The 25,720-nt window shown below is 40.8% G+C and overlaps 1 protein-coding gene across 4 annotated transcripts in view; it reads left to right on the plus strand.

Annotated features, from left to right (window-relative positions):
- RNF152 (ring finger protein 152) overlaps nt 1-24,878 on the plus strand; it is a 75,168-nt gene extending 50,290 nt beyond the window's left edge. For all 4 annotated transcript variants that reach the window (XM_080685897.1, XM_080685899.1, XM_080685898.1 and 1 more), the window contains one exon: nt 16,918-24,878. In XM_080685897.1, the coding sequence (XP_080542023.1) occupies nt 17,068-17,679 (612 nt within the window). In that variant the 5' untranslated portion in view covers nt 16,918-17,067 and the 3' untranslated portion in view covers nt 17,680-24,878. The remainder of the gene's footprint in view (nt 1-16,917) is intronic.
- Nucleotides 24,879-25,720: the final 842 nt, after the last annotated feature.

Raw genomic sequence — 25,720 nt, forward strand, 5'->3', positions numbered from 1 at the left:
GTCACCTGATGATGTATTGCTCCATTCTGGATTGATAGACAGGAAGGAAAAGTTATTCAAGTTGTTGTCATGATGCTCCTGTCTTTTTGTCTGCTTATTATAATCCAGCTCTGGGATAGAGCCCTAGGAGTGTTTCCCTTCAGCTAAAGAAAAACAGATGAGAAAACAGACACCCCGTGTTCAGTGATGTCAGCTCTACAATCACTTCCTCAGGAAATTGTGTTTGTGTGTATCTGTGGTTCTGTGGTCTCACTGATATTCCATTAGAGGGGAACACAGCAATTAAAGCTTGAAGGACATGCGTAGCAGTGGAGCACTGGGAATCACTGTACACTTAAATTTCTTTAAGGCTTTGCTATCTCTTCTCTCCTTTTAAAGTAGGTTAAATTGGACCTTGCTTTAAGTTACTCAATAACTAAGAGCATTAGAGAATTATTTTCTGAAATGGACTGGCTATCTCAATAAACGAATTTAATCTGATCCTGTGACCTACATCAGTTAGTGCTTTGTGGAAAATCTATTTTCATTTAAATCTATATTTGTTCTTTTACTCCTATTCTTGCTATGTCTCTATGAAAAGTGCTAGAATATGCACAGAGCAAGGGAATGGCTATTTTCTCTGCTGGTAAAATTAAAAAAAAAATTTATTTTTTTAAAATTTCATTTTTTTATTTGAGAGAGAGAGGGAGAAAGAGACACCAATTTATTGTTTCACCTATTTTGCATTTATTGGTTGATTTTTGTCTGTGTCTTGACCCGGGATTGAACCCGCAACCTTAGCATATCAGGGCAACACTCTAACCAACTGAGCTACCTGGCCAGAGCCAACATCAGTGAATTTTAGTAGAAATATAGAGTCAGGAGTGATGGAAGCTCACTGCCTTCGCTGAACTGGCACAGTGACCAGAGATGCTTCACCATTTCTTCTGGTTTGATAAAAATTTTGAATTATTATAGATTTGCTTTGTTATTATAGGTACTCACAAAATTCGAACAGACCCACAAAAGCTCAGCAATGTCAGTAAGAGCAAATTTCTATTTGGTAGCTGAAAACACATTCCTTCTATCAGGCATGACCTAGTATAGGCGGGTTCTATCTTGGGCATCGTTTCTAAAATCCTAGCAATTTTACTTGCTAGCTTGAAAGACTCTGTTTTAATTTATTTTCTACTTACAAAATGCATGCTTGCTAAGTCAGACTGTTTTAAATTCAAAGGCAGCTTGGATGGTGTGGCTTTGTGGTTGAGCATCGACCTATGAACCAGAAGGTCACAGGTAGGGGGCATGCAGGAGGCAGCCGATAAATGATTTTCTCTCATCATTGATGTTTCTATCTCTCTTTCCCTCTCCCTTCCTCTCTATAATCAATAAAAAATGTATTAAAAAACAAAGAAAAATTCAAAGGCAGCATTTGGGTGATTTACTTTTTTTTTTAGAAATTTTGTGACTATTCTAAGAAAGATAAATTAATGAGATTTTCCCCCGAGGTTGAAATGAAAGCTGAAATGTAATAAGTTACTGGTAGATAAAACAGGCTTACTTTAATAGGGGGTAGTGCATGGCTATTTGGGAATATTTTTGCTTTACTGAATTGGGATACTAGTTTTCCACCAAATAAGAAATATCAATTACTTTATTTAGCTAAAACTACTAGCTTAGGACAAATAAACATTCTGTACTATAAAGATAGATATTTGTATGTTTTAAGTAAGTGTATACATGTGTACTTAGCACAAAATTAAATAGCCATACGAAAGTTGAATATCCATATATTGTAAATAGTAATACAGACTTTTCTTCTTATTCAGGTAAAAAATGCCTTAGAATGACTTGACCCCAACCAAAACAATAATCTTTTGCATGGTAGAAATTACCCTTTACTGTTGGTTATTACTGATTAATTCTGATGTTTAAGTGACTCTCAATTGTTTAAAAATATGACTTAAATATTTTACTTTCCCTATAATTGAATATATTTAATGTTATGAAGAATAATTACCATAACTCCATAACAAAACCAGGTTAAGTCTTAGGAATTGTCTGTTTCTTTTAGTTAAAAAAATGAATTGGATTTTATGTGGCCTACATATATAAATATGCTTATAGGTCATATCACATATATCCCCACAGTGCTATATTTAGAATACGTATTTATATTCTAAAAGGTTACATAACTAAATAAAATGTTTTGGAAGTAAATTGTTTTTTATTTGATGATGAGACCTTTAAGCTTCAACATGTAACAAGAAAAGTTATTTTTTATAGAAGACATTTACATGTAAAAGTTCTTTAATAAAATGAATCATTGCTCTCTATTGGACATAAAGATTGTATTTTTATAGTGTTTTTTGCTCCAAGGGAACTTGGGGGGAATAGGGGGTGAGCATTATGTCCTAAATTGCTCACTTTTTTCTCTTGCAGCTTAAATACTTGTGTATAGTCTTGGATATAACAAATTTGATCAGCCCTGGCTGGTGTTGCTCAGTTGGTTGGAGCATTATCCTATACACAAAAAGGTGGCGGGTTCAATTCCCGGTCAGGGCACATACCCAGGTTTTGGATTTGATCCTGGTTGGGGCATGTTCTGGGAGGCAATTGATTGATGTTTGATCTCTCTCTCTCTCTTTCCCTCCCTTCCTCTTTCTAAAAAATCAATAAAGCCCGGCTGTCCTGGCTTAGTGGTTGAGAGTCGAACTATGAGCCAGGAAGTCACAGTTCGATTCCCGGTCAGGGCACATGCCTAGGTTGTGGGCTCAATCCCCAGTGTGGGGTGTGCAGGAGGCAGCCAATCCATGATTCTCTCTCATCATTGATGTTTCTATCTCTTTCTTTCTCTCCCTTCCTCCCTGAAATGAATAAAAATATATTTTTAAAAAACAAACATCCTAGTGTGAGGATTAATAAAATATTTAGGTCATTCATAACCTCACCTTTCAGTTTTGGGCTCCTTGGACTGAACATTCTTGTTCTTGAGGTGATAAGAGAGTGAGTGGCAGGTTTGCACTTTTATCCAGGTGTCATTGAATGAAAGTGCCCACTATGTGCTGCTATCTACCCTGCACACAACTTCATTAGTCTGTAAAGATGTCTCAGTTTTAAGAGGAGGAAGGAACTCACAGTGAATTAGGAACAAAGGGAAAGAGGGTGAATCTAGCATTTCCCCAAATTGATTCTGTGATGCAAGCTGCCAGCCGTTGTTTAGAGAGAAAGGAATTTACAAGGTAAGAAATGGCTGTGGGCCTCGAGATAGTGTCATTTGACAGTGGGATGACCTAATGAACCGCTCTAGCACAGCTCCACAGAACCTCTTACAAGTCTCACTGTAACTTCATAGATGTGAAGAATTTGAGCACCGTTAAAATTCTGTAAACATTTGTGCTTCAGTCTCTTCCCTTCCCCTGTTTTTTTCTAGAAGGCCTATTGATTAAAATATCTACTTTGTTGTGTAATAATTGATTGGTAAATATAACTTCATGTAAATAAAATTATGTGGTAAAGCTAGTTTCCCAATAGTTATCTAAATTTCACATATAAGTCAGGACTTCCAGAGATAGACAATGTCAAGGTTGGGAATGTTTGGCCATTTGTGATCTTCAGACCCCTTGCGGAGTTGCATCAGAGCAGCGCTCCTCACACATGCTACCTCTGTCCAGCTGCCTGAACTAGGAACCCAGAGATCTAGTCCTCTTTCCTCCTTTGCCTCCATCCCCACTGCTTCATTCCAGCCTTGCCCATCCCCCCTTTCAGTCAACCCCCTTGCCAATTGTTCTCTGTTCTGCTGCGAGGAGCTTTTAAAAATAATGCACAGCCCTAACCAGTTTGTCTTAGCGGATAGAGCATCGGCCTGCGGACTGAGGGGTCCCAGGTTCGATTCCAGTCAAGCGCATGTACCTTGGTTGTGGGCACATCCCCAGTAGGGGGCGTGCAGGAGGCAGCTGATCGATGTTTCTAACTCTATATCCCTCTCCCTTCTTCTCTGTAAAAAATCAATAAAATATATATTTAAAAAAATAAAATAAAAATAATGCACAATGGGCCCTGGCTGGTGGCTCAGTTGGTTGGAGCATTGGCCTCTACACCAAAAGGATTCTGGTTCGATCCCTGGTCAGGGCACATATCTAGGCTGTAGGTTTGATCCCCAATTGGGGCCTGTAAGTGAGGTGGGGGGGGGGTTTCCTCTCACATCAATGTTTCTCTTTCTCCTTTCCTCTCTAAAATCAGTAAAAACATATTCTTGGGAGAGGCTTTAAAAAATTACACACAATGGGACTATTAGCCATAAAAAAGGATGACATTCTGATCCATTCTTCAACATGGATGAACCCTGAAAACATATTTAGCAACTAGGCCAGTCACAGAAGAAAAATTATTACCTGATCCCACTGATAGGCGGTATCCAGACTAGGCAAGTTCATAGAGACAGAAAGCAGAATGGAAGCTAGGGGGAGGAGGGAAGTGGGGACTTAAGTGTTTAATGGGCCCAGAGTTTCTGTTGGGAAGATGAAAAAGTTCTGGAAACAGTGATGATGTTTACAACAGGATGAATGTACTTACTGCCACTGAATTGTACACTTTCATATGGTTAAAATGGCTTTTTAAAAAATACTGATAATGCAGGTTTGATTGACAGGTTCTACTCCTTACAGGGTTCAGTCTAAAGCATGCGCAGTGGGAAGGGGAGGGGCCCCTCTTCTATTCCTTGGTTTCCCACCTCTTCCCACCAGATAAGAAGTATTGCTTCTGTCCTCTCCCGGGTCCTCAATGCTCAGTACCTTCGCTGAGGATGGAAGGAGGAGGGGAAAGGACCCTGTTTTGCATCCTTTCTCCTCCCAGCCCTCCTCCTGTCTATTCTCTCTCCCTCCCAGGCCTATCTGCCCTCCTGGGGGTCAGGTTTTGCTCTCTGCCCCTGTGGCCACCTAGTGACCTGGCCTTTCCCAGCCTGCAGGGACAGCTGCTCTGTTCATTAGGACCAGAAGGTGTAGGAAGTGCCATTTCAGATTTGGGGCCCTGCTGTTCCCTCCAGTCTTGCTTTGGAACAAGGCCCAAGGCCATGTTTTACCCTCCACCTGTTTCTTCACCTGCTTCTTCCCTGGTCTCAGATTGTGGAGGGAAAGAGGACTGTCTGCTTCATTGGTTGATGAGTCAGAATGGCTCCAGCCCCCATTGCCTTGCGTAGCATGCAGACTGGCCTTCTCTTTCCTACCTCACTCATCGTACCAGGAACAGCCAGATACTGTTCTAAGTGCTGTACATATGTTAATGCACTTTACTCTGAACAGCCTATGAGGTAGGTGCTGTTGCTTTCACTCGAGTGATATTTGAGTCATTTGCTGGAGATTCCAGGCTCTGGTCCCCGCTCCTACTCACACTCACTCACTCTGCCTTGTCCAGGCCTCTGTGCTTTTGCATATGCTTGTCCTCATCTTTGAAGTTAAAATACCACCTTTTCCTGAAAAATCTATCCTGGTGTCTCCAGACAGGCATATGGCGTCTTCCATGTCGATGTGATCCCCATCTTAAGCCCAGATTACACAGTGCTGCCGTTATTGGCATGACTGTCTTTGCAGGGGAAGGGCCCCATCGTTTTTTCTTTAGATTCCCCCAAACCTAGACTAGTGCCTTGTACTCGATACATATTTGAATGAATGCATTCGTGGTAGAATTTGTTATACTAGTGTTTTCTCTGGGAAATAGGAAGGTGAAGTTGAATGAATACCTTATTTCTAAAAATCACAGTCTTAGGCCATGTGACAGTATGCTCAGAATATTACCATATTCCCCTACACCAAAACCTATAGGTAGTGTTTTAAATACACAAACAAATTTAAAGATGGAAAGTAGATGGGTGGAGGGATGGGGTAGGCAGAATGGACCAATGAGACACTAGGGGACCTTTTGTGGGTGATGGAAATGGCTTGATTAGCATAGTGGTTGCACAGCTGTGTACATTTATCAAAACGCATTGAATGGTGTGTTTAAAATACATGCACTTTATTGTTGATGAATTTCATCTCAAAGTTGACTTAAATAGAAGCAAGAGGAGAAATCTTTGGGATTTATTATTTGTTTAGAAAGACGGATTAATGACTGGTGGCATTTGGTTGCAGCACTGTTCAATATCGAGTCTGGGGTTTTGTCCTTTTTTCTTTACCTCTTACCTTGCCTAAATGGAAAATCAACCCTCATTGAGTTACTGCAGCTGGGAGGGAGAAAAAACCAAAGTAATGAGCAGACTGACAGCTGACTCCCCACAGCGTGTAATTTCAGTACCAATGCCTGAAATCTTTGCAACTTCAGTTGGAGGCTCAGCTCCTGCGATGAATCATGGATATTGAGGGGAGGGAGGGAGATTGCAGCAATAAACACTCTGCTCAAAGAGAACGATCTTATGAATGGCTTTCGAATAGACTTATTTAAGGAAATATCTGTAAAACCTACCAGGTTTTTAATGTACCATTCTTTTCAAGTGTTTAATATAGAATGTTCTCTGGGTAATTTAAATGTTCAGAGGCACTTTGAAGAGATGCTCCCTGTGTGGGGGGAATTTACCCAATGTCCCTTCTGGGTGAAGGTGAGCCACCAGAAGGTGCTGGCTGCCTGCTAGAGTGGAGATTAACCTGCCAAATCTAAATTTGTTCAGCTGCTTTGTTCATATGCAAATGGACATGGGAGTGGTATCCAAAGTTCAGAGGATCATCAGGTCTCTGAAGTTTCATCCAACAGAGGGTTGCCTTTAATCTGGAGCTGTCATAATGAATTCTAGAGTCAGTGCTCATTGAAGAAATAGATCTATGTTTCTTTTTCTTTATTTTCTTTTTGTTAATCCTCATTCAAAGATATTTTCCCATTGATTTTAGAGAGAGTGGAAGGGAGAAGGAGAGACAGAGAGAGAAAAACATCAGTGTAAAAACTACACATCGATTGGTTGCCTCCCGCATGTACCCCAACCAGGGCCAGGGATCGAGCCTGCAACCAAGGTACGTGCCTTTAACTAGAATTGAACCCGGGACCCTTCAGTCTGCAGGCCAACACTCTATCCACTGAGCCAAACCAGCGAGGGCTAGATCTGTATTTCTAAGTGTGAAGGACAGTTTGCAACTCTGCCTGAATTTCTTACTAATGGTCTTAGTACTTGCTGTTGGTGGGACCAGCAAATGATGGTGTGTTCATGTGCTTCGCTCAGCTCTTTTTCCTCCAGTTGTCTGGAAGTGGTCACCAAAAAAGATGTTGCATCTGTAAAGCTGATATTTCCTATCATTTCCCCTAAATAACTATGAAAATGTTTTGCATTCTGTAGCTTGACAGGAAATTCAGGTGAGATGATTCATGTTAGAGCAATACGTTAATTTGAGGATTGGTGTCTCCAGAGTAATATACTGAATTTAGGGGATTAAGGGCAGGGCTGATGAGAAATTACATGGTTCTGGAATCAGCAAATGAAGGCCTGTTGGCCAAATCCAGCTGTGGCCTGTTTTTGTAAACAGTTTTATTGGAATGTAGCCTTGTCTGATCTTTGACATGTTGTCTGTTATCTAGGGCTGCTTGCACATTTTGATGGCAAAGAGTATCTGTGAAGCATAAAAGCCTAAAATTCTTATTGCTTGCCCCTTTACAGAAAAGGTTGTGGGTCCCTGACATAGGTAAAATGTAACAGGAAAACATTTAAAAACAAATTGCCTTAAGGTTTCAGTCGGTGCTGGAATCTGTGGTGGGGACTGCATATGTGTGGTTTGTATTATGAAAATTCAATATTTACATTGGAAGTTTCGGCCTTCGGAGAGCAGGGCAGGGCCGGGGAGAATAGCAGCAGAGAAAGTCCTGCTCCCCAAGGACCTTGTCTATTGGGAGAGTCTCACAACGCCAGGCTCCCAAACCCTTCCAGCAAACAATGACTTCATGTGCAGCCCCATTGCTGCCCAGGTTGGTGCCGACATAGGTCAGATGTGATGCTTAATCAAATAAAGAAAATGTGGGTGTCCTTTCTTGCTCTCCAGTGTCTCTGCAGTGGAAGTAACAGTGGGCCAGCTTGAGAGCTCCTTGGGTTCCAATACCCTTTCCAGCTCTAACAGGTAATGACTGTGCTTTGCTTAGTGGTTCTACAATTGAAAATATTTGATCACCTGAAGAAGAGTCTCCCTCAGTGCTCTGTCTGCCTTTCTCCTTCCCGATGGTTCCTTTTACATGATCGTCCTTCAGGTTGCACATCCAGGCTCCTTGTGGTCCGATACTTGTTTGCCATCATGTCCCCGGTGCCTTGAACAATGCTCGGCACATGGTAAGTTCCCAGTAAATACTGGTTTCCTCCCACATCATATTTTGCCCTAGTGGATGTCCAACCATTGGGAAGACTTAGCATTTTTATTTGTTTTCCATTTCTTTGGCTTTACTTCTGTGCCTGACTCGTCAGTTCCTTCAGCTCTGCTCAGAATTCGAAGAGTTGGGGCAATTGATCATTTTCCCTTTGTTCTGCCTGTTTGTCTGTCTGATGGTATCTTTTATCATCCCTTCTCTCCAGGGAGCCAAGGGATCCCCTGATAGTCTTTTATATCTCTTTCCTGCTTTCATGACTGTCCACAACGTTTTAATCGCTGTCACTGGGTGACCGGAGCAAGTGAAGGTGAAGCAGTATGTCTGATTAATGCCCGTGTTAACCTTGGCCTCCGTAAGAGTTGGGACCACCTTCACCTAGTAGCAAGTTTAGGTAATAGGCATATCTTACTTGATCTGAGAAGGTTGTTGATTAGACATAAAATAGTTGTTCTTTTGATTGTTGCTACCATCAAACTTGTGGCTGTTTTTGTTAGGGTGTTAGTGCAGTTAGACTCATTCATTAAACCAAAAGCATAAAGAAGAAGCTTCTAGTGCAAGTTGCCTCCCATTTATTTAGATGCTCAATAGCTCATGTCATTATGCATTTTGAGATCATTAACAGAGATTATTTATAAATTACCTATCAGGTATAATCAGTATAGAACAATCAGCCTGACAGCTCTTGTCTTGCTGTCAGAAACCCAGGAGTGTGTTTAGCAGTTACTTAAGTCATAGATTATTTTTACTAGATGGTACTCTAGGGATCACCTAGTCCAGTGCCCTCACAGATGAGGACACAGTGGTACACAGAGAGGTGATTTGTTTAAGGTAACATACTCCTAAAGGTGGAAATAGAGCTAAAGTCCTCATCTCCTGTTCCCTAATAGTAATAATTACCTGATAGATATTAAAACAAGCCAACAAAAAACAGTGGTTATCATCACTCATAACAATACTGAAATTTATCTTTAATTCCTTAAAATGTCTTCTTTCCAATATTCTTTGATTTTTATATACACATCACTATTCTGTGGATGACTCAAATTCATTCATCCTTTTTCCTGACGACTCAATGAAATACTCCTGAGTAAATACATTTCTGGAGACTGTGGTTTTGTTTAAGCTGCCTGTGAGCTGTATTTTTGCAGCAGCAGAATCAGCACATGCAGATAGGCAGGTATGGCACCTACGCTGTGGTCAGATCTGTCAGGCCAGTGGATGTCCCACTTGGCCAATCCTTTAGTAGCATGGTAAGTCCCCTTGACCTTGGCATTCTGACCCATCTGCTGCTTTCTGTATGTTTCACCATTGATCTCTCTGTCCCACTTGGGCCGGTCTGCCTCCAGCACTGTCACCATCCCCTGCCCCATCCCCCATGGCTATTCAAGACTTTTAGGACAATTTTCACTTTCTGGATTCTTTGCACCATCAAATACAGCCAACCAGGATGTGCTCACAGGAGAAAACAGTGCAAATATTAGAGACTGGGCCAATGGAATTCTCATTTGAGGTGTGTCAGAATTTGCTGTCTTCTCCATTAACACAAAGACAGTAGTTACACCAATTGTGCTCAAAATGGATTAGGCAGTTGTGCCCTGAACGGATTGCTCTGTGCTACCAGAGGACCAAAAGTCAGTGACATCTCTCCCTACCAAGTGTTTACTAATGTCTAATATAACTAAGTGGTCTTGCCAGCTGAAATACCAAGTTAAATGGAATTGTAATTATTTTGTCTAATCCCATTTCAAATATTTACATTTTCTCGAAGAATTAAGAAAATGGCCTGCATCAGAAAGACTTGCTGTTTTAGCAGTATAAGAAAAATAGTAGAGTGTCTAGTTTCATCTCTGACTGAGATTTTTCTCAATACAACCATTGAATTTAAGGTCCTCATTTAGATCGTCAAATGGAACAATTCAAGGTCAGACAGGCGTAATCAATATCAGTTCTTGCAACAGTTCTGAGGCTCCATAATTAATGCCACTGTTGCAAACCTAAATCAGGATATATGAAGAGTCTTTGAAAGAGTATAAGAGTGAAAGATTATAAGGGTAGAACTCTCTGGATTATTTATTTCATTGGCTTTTTTTTTTTTTTTTTTTTTTTTTTATCCTCATGTCTGGACTTCTAAAAGCAATAGAGATTATAAAAATTCAGTGTTGGAGACCTCTGTGATTTTACCAGTCACTAAAGTCATATCCACACCTTTTATAAAGATGCTTAAATTACAGAGTTTTGTTTTTTGTTTTTTTAAAGAAGAAATTTTAGCCCTGGCTGGTGTGGCTCAGTTGGTTGGGTGTCATCCCATGCACCAAAAGGTTGCTGGCTTATTCCTGGTCAGGGCACATGCCCAGGTTGTGGACTCAGTCCCTGGTAGGGGGCATCCAGGAGGCAGCTGATCTGTTTCATTCTCACATTGATGTTTCTATCTAAAAATCAATGAAAAATATTTAAAAAATTATTTTGTGAAAATATGTAATGTTATAAAGTTCCAGATATCTACTGCCTCAAACAGTAGCAGCAATAAGACCCCTGTGGGGTTTTTTTTTTATAATAAATCTTTATTCAGATTATTACAATTGTTTCTCCTTTTTCCCCCCAGAGCTCCCCTCCACCCGGTTCCCACCCCACCTTCTGCCCTTACCTCCCCCCCACTGTCCTCATCCATAGGTGTATGATTTTTGTCCAGTCTCTTCATGAACCCCCCCATACCCCTTTTCCCCTGAGAATTATCAGTCCACTCCCTTTCTATGCCCCTGATTCTATTATATTCACCAGATTATTCTGTTCCTCAGGTTTTTAATTCACTTGATTTTTAGATTCACTTGTTGATAGATATGTATTTGTTGTTCATAATTTTTATCTTTACTTTTTTCTTCTTCCTCTTCTTTAAGAATACCTTTCAGCATTTCATATAATACTGGTTTGGTGGTGATGTACTCTTTTAGCTTTCTCTTATCTGTGAAGCTCTTTATCTTCCCTTCAATTCTGAATGATAGCTTTGCTGGGTAGAGTAATCTTGGTTGTAGGTTCTTGCTATTCATCACATTGAAAATTTCTTGCCACTCCCGTCTGGCCTGCATAGTTTCTGTTGAGAAATCAGCTGACAGTCGTATGGGTGCTCCCTTGTAGGTAATTAACTGTTTTTCTCTTGCTGCTTTTAATATTCTCTCTTTGTCTTTTGCTCTTGGCATTTTAATTATGATGTGTCTTGGTGTGGTCCTCTTTGGATTCCTTTTGTTTGGGGTTCTGTGGGCTTCCTGGACTTGTAAGTCTATTTCTTTCACCAGGTGGGGGAAGTTTTCGGTCATTATTTCTTCAAATAGTTTTTCAGTATCTTGCTCTCTCTCTTCTTCTGGCACCCCCATAATTCTGATGTTGGTACACTTGAAGTTGTCCCAGAGTCTTCTTACACTATCTTCAACTTTTTGGATTTTTTTTTTGCTTTTTGCTTTTTCGGTTGAGTGTTTTTTGCTTCTTTGTATTTCAGTTCTTTGACTTGATTCTTGTGTTCCTTTAGTCTGTTGTTGGGTCTCTGTATAATATTTTTTATTTCAGTCAGTGTATGTTTAATTTCTAGTTGGTCCTTTTTCATATCTTTGAGGGTCTCGTTATATTTATCGGCCTTTTCTAGGATATTCTTGAAAAGCCTTATAACCGTGGTTTTGAATTCTATATCCAGTCGTTTGTTTTCCTCCATTTCTTTCGTTTGTGATCTGTTTCTTTGACGCCACATTTTCATTGCTTCCCTGAGTTGGTAGGGTAGATTTGTGTGCTAGGTTTCCTATATGGCCCAGTGGGTCTGCCTCCCCAGTTAACCTGAGGTGGACACTCTTGGTGCACCCCTTTGTGGACTGTGTGTACAGCCTTGTTGTAATTAAGTCTTGTTTGTTGTTGGTATCACTGGGAGGAATTGACCTCCAGGCCAGTTGGCTGTGAGTATCAGCTGTGTCTACGCTGGGAGAAGTTCGGTGCTGGAGACAGCCTTATAGGATTAGACTTGCCAAATTGCAATAGCCTCTGTGCTCAGCTTGGATGGGGTGGAGTCTCAGGGTGGAGCAGACAGTCTTGGCTTCCAGTCAGCCTTGCCCTTGCGCGCACGCGCGCGCCTTCAGCCTTGCCCTTGCGCGCACGCTCTGCCTTCCCGGCTCCCGAGTCTCCGCCCGAGAGTCCAGACTCCCCCCACAAGAGCGTGGGTCCCCAGGGGCTCGCCTGGAACTGGGGTTCAGTGCAGTCAGAACTGGGGCTCAGTGCAGTCAGGAGCCTCTGACTCCCTTCCACTAGGGAAAGTCTGTGGCAACCTCTGCAGCCTTTGTGCGCACTGGCATGTGCGCACCTTCAGACCTCTGCCTTCTCCGGCTCCCGAGTCTCCGCCCGAGAGTCCAGATTCCCCCCTGTAAGAGCGTGGGTCCCCAGGGGCTCGCCTGGCACTGGGGTTCAGTGCAGTCAGAACTGGGGTTCAGTGTGGTCGGGGGCTTCCTTCCCCCTTCCGCCAGAGAAAGTCAGCCAGGCTCTCAGCCGCCCTTCCTCTCTGTGCGCACAAAGACCCTTTGCCGTACCTCCAATTCTCTGTGAGCTTTTCTCTTTCCTTTTAGTTGTAGAATTTTCACTCAGCCAGCTTTCCTGTGGTTCTGGACGGTGTCCGTTCTGTCTTTTAGTTGTAGTTTTGAAATAGTTGTGCGAGGCAGCAGTTTAGGTGCTTACCTATGCCGCCATCTTGGTGGGTTTTGATAGTTTTCCCCCCACATCACTCCTCCCCCATGTAAATACATCTCCATTTGTTTTTTAAAGTATTTTAAAACCAAGGCATGTATTAATATTGAGTTCAATGATTAGTCAAAGCCTGTTATCTGCATATGGTGCAATTGATATTATATATGAAACTAAGTACCGTTTTATGAATATATAAGATCTATCCTATAAGCCATAATTATTTTGAGAATGCCCTCCCTTTTGGTGGTCTGTTTTTCTTTACTTTAGGATCTTTCACAATAAATTGTGGTGACATTTAAAAATTGTTCCAATATATTTCAGTGTATACTTGTTCTTATCCATTCTTATACAGCAAGGTATTCTTTCCTTTTAAATTTAATGAGTATTTGGGCATCCCATCTTGCCAAACACAGGCTTTTAAAGCAGTCACTGGTGTGTGCTTGTGTCTTTGACTATGAACTCGGAGTTTTCTTTTCTAGCTAATGTGGCCCTTGTTTCCATTCTCTTCTATATTGACTCACATCTTTTCAGTTTATGATGAAAGGGAGGAAGAATGATTCATCATTAGCTTCGGTCCATAGTCTCATAAATGTTCTTCTCTTTACCTAACTAATCATCATCATTACTAGTTATGCTCCAGAAAGTAAACTGGAATGCAGTACAGGCTGGCTTAATAGAGATCAAATCGGTGAATAAATCAGAGAGGCTGCTGTCAAGTGGTTGAGCATGGAGCTGTGTCACCGTTCTGCTTTTGTGTTCAGCCTGTATGGTAAGGGTTAGAGCTTACTTGGATGGAGTTGGAAATTTGAGTAGTATAATCTAATTTGAAGGAAGCTTAACAGCAATTAAGTGAACATTACTCGGAACATAAATTCATGAGTAAAATTGCATGTTGGTTTTGTTGGGAAAAAAAAAAAGGTGTGTCAGGTCTTGGGGCAGGGCCAAGGGGAACGCTCATTCCTCCCAATCTGAAAGGCCAGTTCTTTGAGAGCCTGAAGTGCCTGTGGGCAGGTCACACACAGCGTAGCAGGGACGGTCGGGACTGGCACTGTGTCCTTCACTGCCTGGCAGTGTGTGGACTCTGAACTCACTTGACCTTCAGCGACAACTCCATCCTCCCTGCTTGGCCAGTGTGGAAGTGGCCTCATCCTCCCTGTTTGGCCAGTGAGGAAGTGGCCACATGCCCTTGACATGCGCCTGGCTATGCTCATCTCTTCCCTCCCGGTAGGACCTGCTGTCCCTGCCTGGGCCTGTGGGAGGGTGCTTGCAGGTTCTGTGAGAACTTTGCTTCTTTAACAGGTATCTGTATCAAAAACCTTAATGTAAGAGCTAAAACTATAAAACTCTTAGAGATGGGATCTTTCAGTTACCCTTGTTAGAAAAAAAATCCCCTAGTCAGTGTCACACCTGCTATACGGAAATAATCCTGTGGTTGCTCACCTTCTTTCCTCTGCTCGGGCTGATTCTGACCTGAAGAGGACCTGCCCTCTGATTTTACATGTCTGAATCCTCTCCATAATCCAGACTTGTCACCGAGCCATCCTGATTCCTCCAGTTCCTGTATGTCACACAGCACTTTGTGTTTATAACTGCTGAGTCCTTTCAGGCTGGGAGCTTCTTATGGGCAGTGACAAGGAACTTAGCTACAGGAACAAAAGCAAATACCATCATGCTTGAAACATGGTAGCTATTCAATGAAAATTTGAATGAATAAGTGAATGGAAGAGAAAAAAATATACATTCATTGTTACCTAACTTTAAATTGCTTAAGTGTTGGATTTGGGGCTGATTCTTCTTTATATCCTACAGTAGCTGGATTTGTGCATGATAGATACTCTTTTTTACTTTTTCAGCTTTATTGAGACATAATTGACAAATACAACTATAAGATATTTAAAGTGTACAGTGTGGTGATTTGATAAATGTATACATTGTGAAAGGGTTCCCCCCATTTAGTTGATTAACATATATGCCACCTAACATGTTTATATTTTTTATTTTTCCTTTTGGTGAGAACATTAAAGTTCTACTCTTAGTGAATTTCAATTATTTAATAAATATTTCTTGAATCAGTGGATGGATAAATAGTTTATTATGATATGAACTTTCTGAATGCTATATTGCTATATTTTACTTTTAATAATGTAATGTAGGGGCTCTTACTATAGCTAAAATATTTTTAAAATATGTTGCTCTCTTGATTGTCACTGGTAATTTTTTTTTTTAATCCTCACCTGAGGACACATTTCTATTGATTTTGAGAGAGAAAGAGAGAGAAAGAGAGAGAGAGAGATCCGTTGCCTTCATACATACCCCGACCAGGGATCGAACCCACTACCTTTTGGTGTACAGGATGATGCTCCAATCAACTGAGCCACCCATCCAGGGCATCACTGTTAATTTTTATCAGTGATTATTTTTTACTTTAAACTTTTTCTTAATTTTGACTTTAACACGTGGCATCTTGTGCATTCTTAATTTCACAGAGGAAGTTAGAAAAAGAAGGTTCTCCCTAGCTGGTTTGGCTCAGTGGATAGAGTGCCGGCCTGCGGACCGACGGGTCCCAGGTTCGATTCCAGTCAAAGCACATGCCTGGGTTGCAGGCTCGATCCCCAGTAGGGGATGTGCAGGAGGCAGCTGATCAATGACTCTCTCTCATCATTGATGTTTCTATCTCTCTCTCCCTCTCCCTTCTTCACTACAATCAATAAGAATATATTTTAAAAATTTAAATAAAAAGAAGGTTCGCTTTTCAAGAAAAACATGAAAGAGCTTTTCTATGTCGTTAGCTCCTGCCTGTGTGTGTGGGTGGGCTTCTAGGACCAGCAATTATTTTTACAACCGTGGTTGAGTAGTTCCTTTCAGAGTCATGACTCCACCCAGAGACACATAACTTGGATGCTTTCAGTTGGAAATGGAGTTGGGCACCGCCGGAGCACTGAGGGGTTCACTCCAGCCCCAGTTAAGTGGTACCCAGTTACCCTGCTTCTGGTGCATACCAGGAGGCTAACACTGTGCTCCTTTTTTTTACGGTGAAGGCTGCCTGCCAGTCTTCTGACAACCTTTCACTATGTAATACTTGATTAGGATCAGTTCATTAATAGTCTTTGCTTGTGGTCATGTGACTTGGTACAAGCCTAAGTAGGAGCGAAATGAATAGAACTGCCTGAAAAATGTTCGTGGTCCCGTGTGCCTTTGTGACCCTGGCTGCCTGAAGGTTCATTGCTGCTGGTGGTTTTGGTTGTGGTGTCTTGGATTTTGTGTCTTGTTTTGTTTTTGTCTCTTTTGAAACCAATTGACAAGAATTACCTTGGTTCAAAGGACTTGGTGGAAAAGATAACAGTGTGTGTGTGTTGTTGGCATCATTCCAATGACCTATGAGCGAGGAACAGGCCTAACCCATAGAAAATGGCAAGTTAGTTACACAAAGTTCCTAGGTTGTAAAGTTGCCTGCATTTGGCAATGAGTACCTACAAGAGGATGAGGAGAGTCAGCGAAAGAAGGTCAGAAGATCGAAGGAAAGAAATTTACTTTTAGAAAATGCTGCAAACTTATTGGAAGCAAGAGAGTTTCTCTGATGTATTAGAAGAATAATCCAGGTCCACTGAAATATACAAAACAAACGGTCTTTCCCTTTTATGAAATATGGGGGCACTGTGTACTCATCCACCCCAGAGGCATCTGTGCCTTTAGAAATGAGCAAAGTATTTGCCATGACAAGCCATTCACCGGCCACTGGACATTACAAGAATCCTACAGTCTCACAGGTGGGGCAGTTTTAAGCTTTTGACTTAGTGTCAAGACGTTTAAGCAGTGGCGTAAATCCATCAGATATGCTGCCGTCTCAGCTTGTTTGAAGTAGCTAACTTTGTCTGAATTTTTTGTCTTCTTCAGAAATGAACACACCTGAGCATGCTCGATGCCAGTGAGCTCCCCGATCACCTCACAACGTTGGGAAGCCTCAGAGAAGGCAGGTGCTGGAGCAGTGGCCTCTGAGAGCAAGCTTCTTCCCTGTGGCCTTGACCTTTCTGTTCCCAGTCCACGATGGAGACGCTCTCCCAAGATTCCTTGCTGGAATGTCAGATCTGTTTCAATTATTACAGTCCCCGGCGAAGACCCAAGTTGCTGGATTGCAAACACACCTGCTGCTCGGTGTGCCTTCAGCAGATGAGGACGAGCCAGAAGGACGTGAGGTGCCCTTGGTGCCGAGGCATCACCAAGCTGCCTCCGGGCTTCTCCGTGTCACAGCTCCCCGACGACCCCGAGGTCCTCGCGGTTATCGCCATCCCGCACGCCTCCGAGCACACCCCGGTCTTCATCAAACTTCCCAGCAATGGGTGCTACATGCTGCCCCTTCCCATCTCCAAGGAGCGCGCGCTGCTGCCCGGAAACATGGGCTGCCGCCTGCTGCCCGGGAGCCAGCAGAAGCCAGTCACTGTGGTGACCATCCCTGCGGAGCAGCAGCCTCTGCAAGGCGGGGCTCCTCCAGAGGCAGCGGAGGAGGAGCCAGACCGGCGGGGCGTGGTGAAAAGCTCCACTTGGTCTGGGGTGTGCACTGTGATCTTGGTGGCCTGCGTCCTGGTCTTCCTGCTGGGCATTGTGCTCCACAACATGTCCTGCATTTCTAAGCGCTTCACTGTGATATCCTGTGGCTGAAGCGGGCTGCAGGGGCGTGACTGGTGGGTGCCAACTCGGGGTTGAGCAGGTGTTGATGATGGGACTCCGGTGAGAAGATGGGGGCGACGCTGATCATTTGGTGCGGAGCGCTGGCCTCCGGCCTGCCACTTGATTAACCCAAGACAGACACGGAGGAGCAGAATGTGAGGTCTCAACCAGATGCCAGAAGCTTCGAAGACGACTGCATGCATCCTCGTAGTCATTTATTAAATGGACTGTAACTTATGATTTTTCAAAGTCACGTGATGAGATAGACATACTCTACTTAGATGCTGAACTGTGCAAGTGCTTACGATGTGATCTTCTCTAGATGTGGTAGATTAAAACCAAGATGCTATGTGTACAAGTAGAATCCAACCTGAGAATGAATCCATGACCAATTCAGTGACGACACGCAGTGCTGTTTTCTTTCCTTTTACAAATGAAACCCAGTATTCACTTAGTTGCTAAGGCTTTTTATACTTTTTGAATGGCGCCCGAATTAAACTAAGTTAAGCGGACCGTCGTTTTTTGAAGAAACTATTTGAACATGTGTTTCCAATGTATTGTGTTTTGTTTGTCGTGTTCCTTCACTTTTCTTCCCTTGTAATTAGAGCTTGATGTGTGTTTATTAAATGGAAAGCTCAACAGGGGAGCAATAAACTGAGAAATGATGAGAAATGCTTAATCCCACAGGAAAACTGTATGCCAATTTTTCTCAAGCCATCTCACAAAATAAGAATTTTAAATGTAAATATTGTGTATTTATATGTGTGTGTAATTTGGTTTACCTCGGGTTTTGAATCTTTTCAGAAGAATCTTGGTAGTAAGACTCAGTAGGCATGAATGAGTGCAGGGTCTGAAAATGGTGCCACCTACCTCCTGGGCACTGGCACCCACCCAGTGAGGAGTCACATACTCGTCACTTCCAACACCTGCTCCTCTTCTGTGCAGTTGAGCTGTGAGGCACAAATGGAGAGTAATAGAACCTTCTGTCTTTTCTCCCAGTTTGGGGATATTGTAATAGTCATGAGTATTGTTAACCGATGATAAACCTGGACTGGCATGTTAATAGACAGTCCACGGTTATTTTTTAAAAGAGATTATTGTCCCATGAGAATTGAACCATTCTGAATTCCAGTTTCCTTTTGTTGTATAAGTAAGAATATCTCTTGTATCTGGAAATGTGTTTTTATTGAGAAAAGTGGTGAGGTAAACCTACAACTCATATTTTCAATTTAAATGGACCAGTTCATCCTAAACTCTTAGAAAGATTTGCTAGATTAAATGATGAATTCGTATGCTGGGTGTGTGTGCGTGTGGAAATAGCTGTGAGCTTTGCAGTCCTCTTCTAATTTCTTTTATGACATTCCTGAAGTGATATGTGACAAGGACTCCTCTCATAAATATATATGTTTATGTTCCATTGAATCCATGAAAATAGGGGAGAGGAAGATAAGCAGTGACTGGTTCCAAAAAGCAAAGCTGGAAAGAACCCTCCAAGATGGAGACAGTTTAATTTACTTATATGCTAACTAAGACCTTCAAGCAGCACAAAATATGCACATTAAAGTGATGGAAATTAGGAGAGATAAAATGACAATATAATGATTAGAATCCAGAGCCAACACTGTTCATTGGTGTGAGGATTGAATAAAAAAATATGAACTCGGGCTTTTCAAATCTTTCAAATTTTTCGTAAGACCTTTAGGAAATGTATTTGAAAGCTCAAACTAGATATTAGGTTAAAATGCCATTTTATTGTGTAAGCTATTGGGCATTATACAACAAATCTAGGATTTATTTGGTATTAATAATTTAGGTATCATTAGCTGAATGCTATCCTCTATTATGTAACATAATATACTGTTGGGTTAGTGTCAATTTCTCCAACCGAACCAGGCTGCTGTAATGCACATCTGACCCAATTTCTATTCCTTTTTTTGGGGAAAAAACACCAAAAACACAGAAATGTTGCATTAAGAACACTACATTTCAAATGGACTTTACCCTTGCAATTTTAAGCCATGCCATATTCCAATTAATTTTGTAAATGATATCTACATATGTTTATGTACAGTAAGAAATGACCAGCCGTGTAGTGTAGTATTTGATAGACTTCTATGTGTTAAGTAGGTTATATATAGACACTAAAGTATGTGACAGTACAGCGCCCTGTGTTTCTTAGTGTAAAAATATTGAGTCAAGTTACCATTCACGTAACTTTTACTTAAAAACAATCTGATGCTAGAGCTGCAATAAAGCAGTGCAAAGTTAATCAGCTCCGTGATAGAATCTTGACTTTACAACCTAGGATAACAATAACAACCCAAAGCAGAATTTTCTATTCTATGTGAGTCTTACTGACATAAAAAACACTGTTTGAATAATTCTGCCTACAGTTACTTGTGCACCTGTTTGTTAGGGTGTGTGTGTGTGTGTGTGTGTGTGTGTGTGTGTGTGTGTGTGTGTGATGTCTTAGCCTGCCAGATAGAATTTTTATAGACTTGATGTTTTAATGGTATTTGGCATCACATTGCTCTGGTCTCTTCTGGCATTAACCCATAACACTAACAACTCATCTACCCCATGTGACCAAAGTCCAGTGGCACAATCGGCCAGAATTTACAGTTGCATATCAATGAAAAAGTCACAACTGAAAGCACAGAGAGTTAAGAGTTGAAAGCAACCTCCAGTGGCTTCATTTGTAGGTGAGTCCATTGAGGCCCACAGACTGATAGAGCTGCTTGGAATTCTGCAGCAAAAGGGAGACAAGAACTTTGCACTTCTCCTTCCTAGGCCTGTCATGGGCTATGCATGATCTTCTTCAGGGTGGATGAATACCCTTTACTAATTCAACTCTTGCTTTAAAGTGTGTGTGTATGTGTGTGTGTGTGTGTGTTTGTCTTTCTATACTGATATTCATTTTAGTTAGCATCTACCTCTCTGGGAAATGAAAGGAAGGTTGATTTAGGAGATGAGTATAGAAGTTGAAAAGAAACCATGTCATTTGAATTTTTAAAATTGCAAGCCATTGGTTTCCCTCCATCCTTCCCTTCTGTGTAAAGGACGAGTGTTGTGTAAATAGTAAACTATAAGAAGCATGAATTTTCACCTTTATTAATGATCTTGACATAAGCAAGAGAATGCTTAATATGTTAAGTAGAGCCAAGTAGGCTATCAAAAAGCATTGTCTTTGGGACATTTTTTTTGTACAATAACCTGGGGCATAAGTTGTGATGAAAAGGCAAATCATTTCTTAGTTCCAGTCATACTTTATGATCAGAAAGCTTTAAGGTATTTTCTTTATAATTAAGTTTAATCTTGCTCACAACTGAGTAGTGGATCCCTTGAAGGTTAAACCAATGGGGATGCAGCCCTTGGGATCTTCTAGGTTACCACTGCTCAGTAGAACTTTCTGTGATGATGGAAATGTTATGTAGCCTATGCAGTTCAATACAGTAGCCACATTGGCTATAGGCAGTTGATATGGGGTTAGTTTCCTGAGTTGCTGGATTTTGTGTTTTAGTATTTAATTTTAAGTTATTTAAATTTAGTAACTCATGTGATTAGTGGCTAACATTAGATAGCACCATTCTGGATGGTTGTGCAATGGTATCTAGCATCAGAGTGTTAGGAGTAACAGAGTAAGGCTAAGACAGTTTGTGGTTTAGTAGTGACATGCAGTTGGCTAAAAACAAATCTTTCTGGGTTTAAAAGTATATGACCTCAAGTATGATAGTAAAAATTCATTGATTGCCCTTTGGGGTTATTACTTGGATACTTTGAGTCAAGGCACGATCAGTGAAGCTTAAAGAGTGCTTTATGAAGCCCCTTTTCTGGGATCATTTGCTGCATGTGAATTTATTGTCCAAAAATAGTAGTTGCACAGTAGCTGTAAAACATTCGACTTGCAAGTTATGCATGACCTGTAACTGAAAATGTGTTTAGGGTCTTATGGCCAAAAAGTAAATGTTACTGGGGCGGGGGGGGATAAAAAAGCCTTATGAAATCTCTCTTCACTTCCAGCATCTTACCCAGACTTCACTGCTACATTAGTAAGGTGTGAGCTGTAAGAGCAAGCATGTTTCACAGTGCTCATAAAGAGTGTTTTTGTTTGCCCTTGAAGTCTTCCAGCTTGTTATTGTATGTGGTGTGGGCATATGTGGGCATCATTTTTCATTTGCCAGACTAAAACATAGGTACTATTTTTAGAGTCAGATTTGACATTGTTTAATCTTGCATTTTATTTTCGTTATCATGGAAAGAATAGAAGATTTGCAGCCTGGCACAAAGACACTTTTTTTTTAACATTAAAAACATTACCCATGGAAGTGACTAAAATTGCTTTTTAAGTGAGTAAGTGGAAGCAGAAAATTCGGTTTGAGATATATATATGTTCATAGAAAGATCAGACTCTTCCTGCTAGTACAGTATTCCACTCTAGATTTTGATTTTAAAAGTTCTCATAGCTTTATTTGAAAACCCATGCTGTGTAAAAATTGGTTAGTTTGTTTTTAATTATTTTTAGAATATAATGTAAACCAAATGCATTTGCTTCTAATTAGCAGAATTGAAGCAGGACCCCCTTGAGTGCCTCCGGCCCCATCTGGAAGAACTCATCAATGGGCATTGACCGTTCTTTTTTAGCTTGTTTTTGAAAATTACTAAAAATTATTTTTGCCAAAATGATAGTTTTTCTTTAGACTTACAAGGAAGTTAGAGGTGCAAAAGTTGTTGGAGGAGTGATATGCAAAAGATTTGAATTTCTTCTCTGAGAAAAATGCTGCTGCTAATCTGTCAGCATTTTGTTTCCACACAAGACGAGTCATCAGTCAGTTGCTCTGTCATCCTTGACCTAGAAGAAAGGATCTGTTCCTTACCATTTCCATCATTCTCAGTAAAATATCACCCACAGAATAATCCTTACCAAAACAAACTCCAAAGAAGAGTGAGATAGTTAAGATAATTCGGTAACTGTTTTAAAAATAGTAGTCTAGTTCAAAAGTGATGATGATTAGTTGCTGAATTTTGTTCAACATGAAACACATTAAAAATAAGTGGATATTTAAGCCATTGATTTTTCTGACGATTCACATATAAGTAATAGATATATATGTAGATACACAATTTAAAAACAGTAATACGAGTTAAAAATCAAGTAAAAGTGTTGTTTGTCATGTTTCCAATTTGTGGGTTATACAATGTTGAATTTAGATGTCAATATCTTAGTAAATTGTATTGACTGCATACGTTACATCAAACTATCCACTTTTGTGAATGTCTATGTAACCAAAATCTTGAGACTTTTCAAATCTAGGAAGGGGTGGATTCTGCATATATTTTATTGGAAATCTATTGATGGTTGAAGACCATAAGCAGGTGGGGAATTTAATTTCTGTCTTCCAAAAATATTTCTTGTTTGGTTTTGCTCAAGTGGTCTTGGGTAGAGCACCATTTTTCCTGAACTTTTAGAATGTGGCTCTAATTTTTCTGCACAGGTTTCCTTGCTCAGTTGAGCCAATGACCTTTATTTTTTTTCAGGATTCACTGCCTGGGATATCCCACTATGTATATCTCACTTATGGTGTAGTGGTGCTTGAAAACACTCATCTCATTAGCTAGACTTTATTATTCTAGTCTAAGGTTTTTGATACTATTCATATTATGATCTTTTTAGGGACAATCAGTAATATTTGTGGTAAAGTACTGAGAGGTCCCTTGAAGTTTGCAACAGCATGTATTGTATTTGTTTTCTGGGAGTGTTTTCTATAGCTGTCCCTGTTCTAGAGCACCACTCTAAACTCATCACTGTGGGATGTAGGGCTAGCAGCCCAAGTGAAAGTCTTCTGTGACCTCCCTGGGGTGTGAGTTATTGAGCTGTTCTAACAAGAGTTTTCCAAAGGTATGCTCAGTTTTTAATTTGACATTTGCTTTTTGAGAATCCAGACATAGAAGGTTTGATATGATGGTGGTGAAGGAGCCTGGACTGTAAGAGGAAGGAAATAGATGAGGCAAATGCCCCTTAAAGAGGAAGGAGTTAACATGTCATCTCTGTTTAAATAGTGGGAGGGTACATTAGCTGGTATTTTACACTTGCTTCAAATAATTCCTATTCTGGTTTTCCTAGCTGAGGGATAACTATGAAGTAGATCCTGTGTGGGAGAGATGGAGATGTGGCCTTGGGTCTAGAGCAAAAGGTGGACCGATCTGTCTAGCATAAAAGGGAAGGAAATCTGAAATGGGATTATAGCTCCAAAACAAATTGTGTAGGAGCTGGAGGTCAGTCCTGGCAGATTTCAGCTGAAAGAAACTCACCAATTGGAAATAATTGGCAAGCACAATTGGTCATTCCAGTGTGATCTCCCAAATTCAATTCAGGATGTTTAAATTGAATACAGGGATTGTCAGCATACTGGGCAACTTCAGAGCCTGCTCTAGAGTTGGTTGCTGAGTCATAAACAAACGCTAATCACATCTTCTTAGCCATGGAATGCAATGCCTATACCTATGGATGTATCCTGATTTGAACAGGTTAATACTTTTGGAAAGACTCTTTCGAGAATATTCGGTTTCTATCTCGTTGTTGTCATTTATTATATTTTTTCTTCCACCACTTGTTCCTGTTTGCCCCACTTGACAGTTGCAGGTGGGAGGCTGGTTTCATTCAGCATGGGGTGGTTATAAACTCCCAACATAAGCCATGCAGCTGCTCCACGGGGTTCCTGCCATTATGGCTCCACTGGTGGGTTCCCGGGCTTCTGGATAACTAATACTCCAGTCAAATGGCTAGATTAATGCTGTGTAGAGGCTGTTCACTCAAGTCCTTGACATGTTTCATTTAAAATTATGTGGATTATTTATTTTAGGAGCTTTTCTTTTAAAGGGCTGAATCGCCCTACAGATAAATGAGCTGCTGGGCTGTGTAGAAAATATTGTCCAAATGTTGCCAAATATTGACTTCATAAGGGGGATATCAAGCTGCTGTTTATAAATCTGAATGTCTTGAAAGCATTCTTGCTTGCTCTCTCTGTTGTAGATGGTGTCTTAGCAAGTCCTGCGTTTTTCCAATGAACCCAATTTTAATATATGGTATTTTTGTATGCCAAACTGGTGTCTTGTCCTTTGTATATGTGGTAATGTTGATTTTATGACTACTGTTAAAACACATTTGCTATGATTAAAATTCATAAAATGATTTCAAATAGACTCATGTGTTGGTTTTTCTCCCCTGCCCCTCACAGAGATTTAAAAATATATCTGGAATTTTCATCATCAGCTATTCTTAGAATTTTAATAGATTAGGGTGATAAAGCAACAAGGAGCTCTCCAGCCAAGGATTTTAAGTGGAGGTGACCTTCAAATGGCTTCCCTGAGAAGCCAAAGAATGCATTTGTAACGAGTATGCCCAAGCATGTTTTTGCAATTTTTTTTTTTTGGTGTGTGTGTGTGTGTGTGTGTGTGTGTGTGTGTAGCTTCTGGTGGCCCCACCTTTATCTTCCACTTTTAGAAATGACACTATGTGTGTATGGCCCCAAGTGGACCATCACATATTGAGTGGAGAACAATTTTATGCATGTGAGATGAGAGGCAGTGTGCCCTGCCTGGGCTCTGAATCTGGAAAGGTATTCTTCAATAAATGTTTTCATCAATGTTTTAGAAAATTTTTTTGTTAAAAGCATCCTGTCTTTCAATGACTCTGGATCACGTCAAAGGGCAGAGAGTGGGGTGGGAACCGGGTGGAGGGGAGATATGGGGGAAAAAAAGGAACAATTGTAATAATCTGAACAATAAAGATTTATTAAAGAATTTCAATTTAGCATGTGGCCTATTCCTAGTTAAGGGGTCATCAATGAGCAAATATGCACAGATGCTAGGGTAAGCATGCTTTGGCTTTGGCAAGTTAAAAAATAGTCCCCACAATGTAAAAAGTGAGAGGCTCCTGTGATTCAATACCCATTTCTTATACCAAAAATGAAGCTTTGGATTGGGAGCCCAGATTTTTGAAAGTATGAAAATTTGTTTAGCATATTTTAGAAGT

Source organism: Plecotus auritus (genome assembly GCF_963455305.1).
Source record: "Plecotus auritus genome assembly, chromosome: 8".
Lineage (NCBI taxonomy): Eukaryota > Metazoa > Chordata > Mammalia > Chiroptera > Vespertilionidae > Plecotus > Plecotus auritus.